Consider the following 8665-nt stretch of genomic DNA (forward strand, 5'->3'; position numbering starts at 1 on the left):
ATCTTTATAAGGGATTGCCTTATTTTTCTCCTATGGAGCACCTGGTGAGTTTGAACTACCAGCCTTTTAGTCAGCCTCAGACTCCTATGACTGATAACTACCAGAGCTCCTTCAAACTATCTTCCTCTTGTGGTAAGCCATGAGATTGCTTTTAAGTTTTAAGAAGCAAGTTAATTTTGTCTACATTCATTGCTTTAAAATACCAGTACAAGCCAAGAGCTATGAGCCATTAAGTTAACTTCATTCTGATCTTTGTTTCCATATCATTTAATAACATGGGCCACTACTGAATATTTTCCACTTTGACTTTACAGAGTTCAGGGAGAAGGTCCCTAAACGTCTAGAACTGTATTATTATAGTGGTTCTTAACTCCTATCATTACCTTAACTCCAAACAACTAAAATTATTTTCCACTTACTTTTCCTAACTTTCTCATGTGCACAAAGTTGTTGTCTCTAAGAATTTCTGTATTCCTTCCATTTTCTTTGGATATCTCTTTTCATCATTACTTCCCCCCCCCCCTTTCTTGTTGTGTACTATCAAATCAGACACAACTGGCATAGGAGATTGCCCCTTTTTCTCCATTAGAGCATCTGGTGGATTTGAACTGCACACCTTTGGGATTTCAGTGCAACTTTTTTGCCACAAGGCCACCAGAGCTCCCTCCTCAATTGCCATTTAAAATGTGACTTTTTATGGTGAGCTCTGGTGGCCTAGTGGCAAGAAGGTGTACTGCAATCCCAGAGGTGCACGGTTCAAATCCACCAGATGCTCTGCTGGAGAAGGAGGAACACTCTCCTCCTGTACCAGTCAGATCTGATTTGATGGTACACACAAAATAATAAAATAAAAATAAAAAGCTGTTTCCTTTAAAAACAAAAAAGCTTGATTTTTTTTTTTACGTGACAAAAGATTATCCAGTGTTAAAACCTAATGACTGATATTAAAGAATATTAGTTGTAAAAGTTTTTCAGAAGGCCACATGTAGATAAGTAGAGACCTCAACTAAGAAGATTGAAGGCACAAAGTCACTGCACCAGAAAGAAGTAAATGGTCAGTATCCAGCCATTTCAGGGAGGTAGCATTTGCTTAGGAACCAAAGGTACTGACATGTTCAAGATACTGTCAAGTCATTGGTGAAAAACAGGACTCCCAGTAAATGAATGAAAATAGAACTTTTCTGTAAACTTTTGTTAAAATCACAATAAAATGAAATATTTTTAAAAAGCAAAACAGGACTCCAGTATTGATAGTCTACCAATTAGGTTGTTGCAGCACATAGATGAACTGGAAGCTTTCATTTATCCCAAGAAATGTGAATAACTGCTACCTGGACACTGGTACAGATCCAGGTTTGTGCCTTTTCCAATGCAAAATTATCCAACAGATTGTCACATAGTATTATATCACATGTAAGTAAATTTTTTCTGAATATTAAAAATTATCAGCTGTACACCAACAAGGAGCAGTCAGAAATTCAAACCAAATTCACATTTGTACAAGAAGTATCATTGCTGATACCGGATGGATCTTGGCTGAGAACAGGGAATGCCAGAAAGATGTTAATCTGGGTTTCATTGTCTGTGGAGGAAAACTGGGTAACATCACAAAGAGTGGGAGTCCCAAAACAATGATACTTATGGTGTGAACTTTTTAATGAATCAAGAAGCAGTCAGTTGAATAGAAAGAGGATTACTGCATGGTTTAAAATTGGGAAAAGTATAATTGGAGTTGTATACTTTTGCCATATTTATTTAGTCTGTATACTCTGCAACTTGATAAATTTAAGATTGGAAGTATCATAGGCAGCTTGTGATAGGAATATGCCGCAACCTTACTAGCTGACAGTGAAAAAGACTTGAGATGCTTATTGATGAAAATCAAAGACTTCAATATACAAAAAAACCATCAAATTTAGTTTTACTTGGATTCAGTTAAGTGCCTGTGATAGCATCAAGAAACGATGTATTACATTGGGTTAGGACAAGTATTTTTGCCTTTACCAAGACTTTTAGATTTCTGATGCAAGAATTTCAGCCATATTTGTTGAGCAGCAGTTTGACAGTACTGGTGATTACTGTAAAATGGCACCTAAAGCAGGAAAAGGAGTTGTTTGATCTTCCTAGTTATCTAGTAGTGTTCTTGGCAGATGAGTGATGTAGCTGTTGATGTTAAATTTTGTTCTTGATTGTGGATTATGATCCTGAGAAATGGAAATCATAAATTACTGAGACTGAAATGATGGCTCTTTCTCATCATAGTTTTCGTGCTAAATATCTTGCACTAGAAGTCAGGGAGCACAGATGAATAAGCACTCTGGACCTGCTAGCTAAAACTTTGCTTGTTCCAGACCTACCTGAGGTTTCATCAGAAGACAGACTTAGCAGTCTGCTTCTTAAAGTTCACAGCCTTGAACCATAAGCACTTCTACTCTGTACTCTTGAGTTCAGATAGGCAGTGTTAAGGGTAGGGTCTACTGGAACATTTAATGTTTTAATAGGTTAACAGATGACAAAGTCTATATTCTGTTCTTCTGTCATCATCTTAATGGCTTGCTAGGTTACACTCATTTCTCTGACTTTTCTTATTTATTCCTACTTAGTGAGGTTCCAGCTTTTTGTAATTGTAGAAAATAGAAATTGTGGTCACTTTTCAGCTCCCCTTCCACACACAGGGATAGCTAGTTTGCAGCCAGAATGTCTCTGAAACCATTTCCGGAAAGACTAGATGTATTCTTAGTCTTTGGCAGTATAAAGTGTTTCTAGTTTTTAACTTACTCACTTTGGTTTTATTTTGCAGGAATGACACTAAGGAAGATGTATTTGTACACCAGGTGAGTGCTTGTGCGGATACTTAATACTTCTGACTAGAGGTTTGTGTAGAAAGGAGTTCCTTATCTTAACTACTTGTAAAAACGTCATATGTCTACTTGAGAACAACCAGTGCTTACATGTGTTTGAACACATTGAAACATTGTTCACTTAGTTAGAATTGATGTTTCAAGTTGGTATTTTTTGTTAATAACTGTAGCTTTTCATTTTAATATTGAAGCTGCCATACTCTGCACTAGACTATCTAACCCAGAAGAATTAACTTCCATGAACCTAAATTTTAACAATGGCAAGGTCATATGCTGTTAGATTTGCCTCTCTGGTAAGGACAAAATAGCATCATAGAGGAAATAAGGCAATGAGTGCTTTGGGCATATTAATTTGAAATAGAATGCTAGAAAGCTAGCAGAGTCAATATAGAAAAAACAATTGCTGTTAAATAGATTTTGACAAAGCGGGACCCCATATCATGTGTCAGAGTAGAAGTAAATCACCAGACCTTTGGGTGAACACTCACCTGAAATCTATTTTCTAAGGCATTTTGAATTATGGGGCAATATTGGAGCACTTTGGCTGACCTGGAAACTTAATAAAACCCTAGTTAATTTAAGTAAAACAAAGTAATGATAAGGTTTTAGTTTGACTTTGGATGTTTGTTAGAGATAAAAATACTATAGTATAGTACTACTGATGTTAAACTAGTTTTTAAGTACATTTAAGGAAAGCACTTTGAAAAGTATTTAGCATTAAGAACTAAAAGTGCTATTTAAAATAAACCTCTGCTAAGTGATTTGTAGGCTCCGTTGTACTTGGCTAATCATTTCATATTTGAAATGAATAGAAAAACAGATTTTTACTAAGTTTTTTCATCCCATCACTAATTAAAATATTGTCTAAACTTCTAACAGCATTTTTACACTGTATTCCAGTGTGAGTTTGTAAGGCACTTTATTTCTTTGGTTGCGGGGGAAGACTGTCTTAGATTGGTGCTCTCTCATACAGTAATCAATGGTAATCAAGAGGAACACCACACTAATACATACAAAATCCAGTTACAGAAAAATAGGAAAAAGTTTAATTTCTAACTGTAAGTGAACATAGGACAACTCAGGGTTTTTTTAAAAAAAAAACCAAACAGGTGTTTATTAAATTGATAGTTCTTTGGGTAAAGATAATTTCTCTCTTCATGTTCAGAGGAATATGCAGGTATAGGAATAAAAGACCACAAAGTATAAATTTGGTACACAACCATTTGGGTGTGGGACTAACTGAACTTGACAGAAAGAGCTTAAGAGTTTTAATTCTCTATACTTGATACTATATCCCCTATGACTGCAAGTCATTAATAGTTGGGTTTATATGTAAAGGTATGAAAACTGGGACAGTTTAGATGACAGGTAAGATCATTTATTTGACTGAACTTGTGTCACCCAGTTGTACTGATTTATAGGGTGCACCAGTATGTTTCCTCCTCATTTTGAAAATTGGTTTCAGCATTTAGTTGTTTCTTAGGACTGTGTCTGGCTGCGCAGGTTTTAGTGGTGTATCAAGGAGTCTGTGGTTCTGGGCAACTTAACGTAAATGCCCTCAGATTTGTCGATTGTCCTGCCTCCTTTTGAATGGAAATGCATGAATGATTCTGTAGTAGATAATGCTGTGCTTTAGTGGGATGAGCATGGGATTTGGAGTCCCAAAACTGCGTTTAGAAGTCCCTGCTCAGCCACTGATAAGCTATGAGATCTGGAGCAAGTTGCCTAACTTTTAAAAGCTATTTTATCTGTAAAAAAGGAGTAATAATACCTCAGCTCATATATTACAAAGATTGTTAAGTGGTATGTGAAATAAATTAGATAAAACCATTAAACTAAAATATGAGGTGTTATTCTTCCCGTTTTACTTTTTGCTAACTTCTAGAGAAATATACATCCATAACGTGAGATAACATGTAATCTGGGGAGGTCTTAATCAGCTGCCTCATGCAGTCAGATAATATTTTTTAAAGTGGCATAGTTAATATTTGTCAATTGCATTTCCATTGAAGATTATAGGTTGGAAGGGATTTTGGTTGATATTTGTAATTGAATTTTATACAGTAATAAGGATAAAGTTGTTTTAGTCAACTTAGAAGCTTGTAAAACTAAACTTGCCTGTCATCTAAACTGGACCTGTGTGGGGCAGCATCTGCTTTTTTGGGGAATAGATGGAAATCTTCACTTTGTTCAAAGCTATATACAGTGCTTTTGCAAAAAGCAGTTTTAAAATATTGCTGTTTGTCTTGAGTGTTAAACTACTTGCTTTAGTTTTGAAAATAGCGGTAAAATGCTGGGATCTTGTATGATTGGAATATTTTGGTTGAGGTTGGGATAGCATTGATCCTTGCATTCCTTATTAACTTATTGACAGTCTGGTCTAACTGTAAGTTAATTTTAAGATATATTGACTCTGGTACATTTTAAATGAAAAAGCACCTTATTCTCCCCTATTAATCTATTTTTGGAATGTGATATTACTAGACTGCCATAAAGAAGAATAACCCCAGGAAGTACCTTCGCAGTGTAGGAGATGGAGAGACTGTGGAGTTTGATGTTGTTGAAGGAGAAAAGGTGAGGATGCTTTTTGTGTAAAGGTTTGACTTCAGTACAGACATATTTTGGAGATCTCATCCGTTCGGATGGTGGCGCTAATGTGGATGGATGGGTCAGGTGACTACATGAACACAGGTGCGTCAAGCCTAACATACTGGCTGCAGTTAAAGGGCAATCTCTTCAGAATTGTGAGGAGCAGATAACTTAGTTATTTTTTTATGTACCCCTGGCCATGTTAGGCCTTGTGGTTTTTATTTAATAATTTGTGTGAATTTTGTTTGTGAGTGTAGTTTGTTTGTCACCACTAATGTATATGACTTTTGTAGGGTGCGGAGGCAGCAAATGTTACAGGTCCTGGTGGCGTTCCAGTGCAAGGCAGTAAATATGCAGCAGACCGTAACCATTATAGACGTTATCCACGTCGTAGGGGTCCTCCACGTAATTACCAGCAGAATTACCCGAATAGTGAGAGTGGGGAGAAGAACGAGGGATCGGAGAGTGCTCCCGAAGGCCAGGCCCAACAACGCCGGCCCTACCGCAGACGACGGTTCCCACCTTACTACATGCGGAGACCCTATGGGCGTCGACCACAGTATTCCAACCCTCCTGTGCAGGGAGAAGTGATGGAGGTAAGTTTCACCAAAGAGAAAAAGGATGGAAAACGACATGTGAAATTTTTTATAGGATTGCATTTTAACTGTTTTCTGAGGTTCTCCCCTACATTGAGGCTGTTTTCATGAATATAATTTCTGATTGTGCTCCATTCAGATGACTTTCCTGCAGAATTTTAAGAACAAAATGCATTTCCTTATTTGTCTATGCTATCAATGTGTGATGAATGTTACTTGTGAAATTTGTAAGGTTGTTTGATTTAAAAGAGTTAATTATTTAATAGACCTGATTTAGCTTTCAACCAAACAGTAGAAGAGCCTTGTCAAGTGGATAGTAACACCAGAAAGGTACTAAACTCCTAACAGTTAGACACGATCACAAAAGGGCCGCATTTGCATAGGTATAAAACTCAAGGCATGAAGGAGTAGGAAGCAGGAAAAACTGAAGGGTGGTTACATAGTGGGGAAACAAAGGAGAGAGTTTCCAGTATAACCTGTAATTATCAAAAAAATAATTTTGAGGCTTTATTTTGGGTTCCTTCTGTGTTCAGACTTTGGGTTTGGATAGTTGGTTCTTTCATTACTTACCCAGTAGATTGTATTTTCATTGTCTTTTCAGGGTGCTGACAACCAGGGTGCAGGAGAACAAGGTAGACCAGTGAGGCAGAATATGTATCGGGGTTTTAGACCACGATTTCGCAGGTACGGACCAATTCGCTTGCTTATATTAAATCTTCAGCAACTTGCTTGCCTGCAGTTCTTGAATGATTTATCTCTTACTCGTTCATTTTTTATTCTGTCAAATACATGGATTTGTACCTTTGTTTATACTGGTTAAAATGGCTTGTAAATGAAGTGGGGTGTTTGTTGTTGTTTTTTGTTTTTGTTTTTTAAATGAAGGCATAGAATTTCAGCTTCTGTTACATCTTTTGAGACTTGCTTCATTAGAGTGGAAAAGTGAAGGTCACAATCACTTGCATATTAGAATAAGTACCCACCAAAGTGCCTTTTGATACACTGGCATGTTATTCTGCCATTTACTCTCAAGTGTTTCAGGAGTTGGTGAGATAAATAACAGTAAAATGTACACAGTTGAGGAATCTTGAATGAAGGCATGAGGATTCTTTTCTATTTTCAAATTTATTTTTTTTTTTTTTTAAATTTTCAAATTTTTGAAAGCCAGTACTTAAAAAAAAAGCAATGATATTACCTTGGAGGGGAAGGGGGAACAAACCAAACAAAACGTAATCCCAGACTAGCATAATAAAAACAATCAACCTGCTTAATTGAAAAATAGAAAATCCTTCTTAGCATAAAGTGTTTTAATAATAATGTATTATTATGGCATAAAGTACCATGAGACACATGTTTCTGGCATTTTGAGGCATTACTCCCAGTTCTGTCCGGTAGGGTATGATGCAGCACTCTTTTAAGGATCACATGATTGGTTTTGTTAGTGTTGGATACCTCCAAACCAAGCCATCTTGATCCTCACTATAGGAATTTTTTGGGTGTCAGGAACCAAGATATGGTCTTAGTTTTATGCTAAGTGTTAATTGATCTTCTTTGTCCCATTTCGGTAACTTGAGTAGGTTCCTGGAGTGTTAGGAATAAGATCCTGATTGATATTGATTGAGCAGTAAATTGAAAGATCTGAATCAGTGAAGTGGCTTTTGCTGAAAAGGAAACAAATGGAGTGGTTAACTGTAAAAGGGGACAGTTGCTAGCTCTAAAGTGACTACTAGACTTATTTCCTTGTATGTTTCTAAGTATTATTTTGACGATAGTAGAGGCATTAGCTTTTGGCTAAGGTTGTGAATGTTTGTAGTTCATAGGCATTTGTCTCTGATTTTTGGAATTGTTTTTGCCATCAAGTCACTTGCGACTCAGAGCAACCCTGTGTACTACAACAGTTCTGAACCTTACTCTATCCTAAACCAACCTTATGGTCTCTGACACACCTACCCCCATTATCTCATTCACTGAGTCAGTCCATCTCATTGAGGATCTTCTTCTCTTGTGCTGTCCCTCCAACTTCCCAAGCATGATGTCCCTCTTCAAGGACTGGTCACTTAGTGCAGTATGCCCAAATTATGTCAGATGGAGCTTCAGAATCCTTGTCTCCAAGGAACAGACGAGCTTCACCCTCTCTGGGACAAACCTGTTTATTCTCCTAGCAGTCAATAGTATATTCAATATTCGTCTCCAGCACCACAGTTCAAAGGCATCAATTCTCCATCTATCATCCATAGTTATTATCCCAGCTTTCTGATGTGATTGTATACATATTATTTTTGTGTGAATATTTTTGATTGTCTCGAGTTACATGCTGAGTGGGATTGTTAAATGGTGTGATAACTGCATTTTAACATTTGATAAGTTGTTAAACTGCCACAGAATGCACTGTTTTACACATCAGCAGTGTCATAAAGGGTTTCAGTTTTTCCATATCCTTTTATTATTACCCATCTTTTTTTATAGTCTTTCTTGAGTACATGTGAAAGGATTTCTGGTGACACAGTGTGTTGTACTATAGCCAAAAGGTTGTTACTTTGTATCCCCAACTGCTTTTTGGGGAAAAGATGAGCTGTCACCTCCCATAAAGATTTAACTCCTAGGAAAACAAGTGGAGGAATA

The 8665-nt window shown here is 36.8% G+C and overlaps 1 protein-coding gene across 1 annotated transcript in view; it reads left to right on the forward strand.

Moving 5' to 3' along the window:
* The window catches only part of YBX1 (Y box binding protein 1), a 35096-nt gene extending 27635 nt beyond the window's left edge, over window positions 1-7461 (forward strand). Inside the window, 5 exon segments of the mRNA XM_006903689.1 lie at window positions 2801-2834; window positions 5346-5435; window positions 5744-6046; window positions 6648-6744; window positions 7439-7461. Of these exon segments, the coding sequence (XP_006903751.1) occupies window positions 2801-2834; window positions 5346-5435; window positions 5744-6046; window positions 6648-6744; window positions 7439-7461 (547 nt within the window).
* The last annotated feature ends 1204 nt before the right edge of the window (window positions 7462-8665 follow it).

The sequence above is a fragment of the Elephantulus edwardii genome, unplaced genomic scaffold (genome assembly GCF_000299155.1).
Source record: "Elephantulus edwardii isolate Elephantulus edwardi_28Jun2011 unplaced genomic scaffold, EleEdw1.0 scaffold00049, whole genome shotgun sequence".
Taxonomy (NCBI): Eukaryota; Metazoa; Chordata; class Mammalia; order Macroscelidea; family Macroscelididae; genus Elephantulus; species Elephantulus edwardii.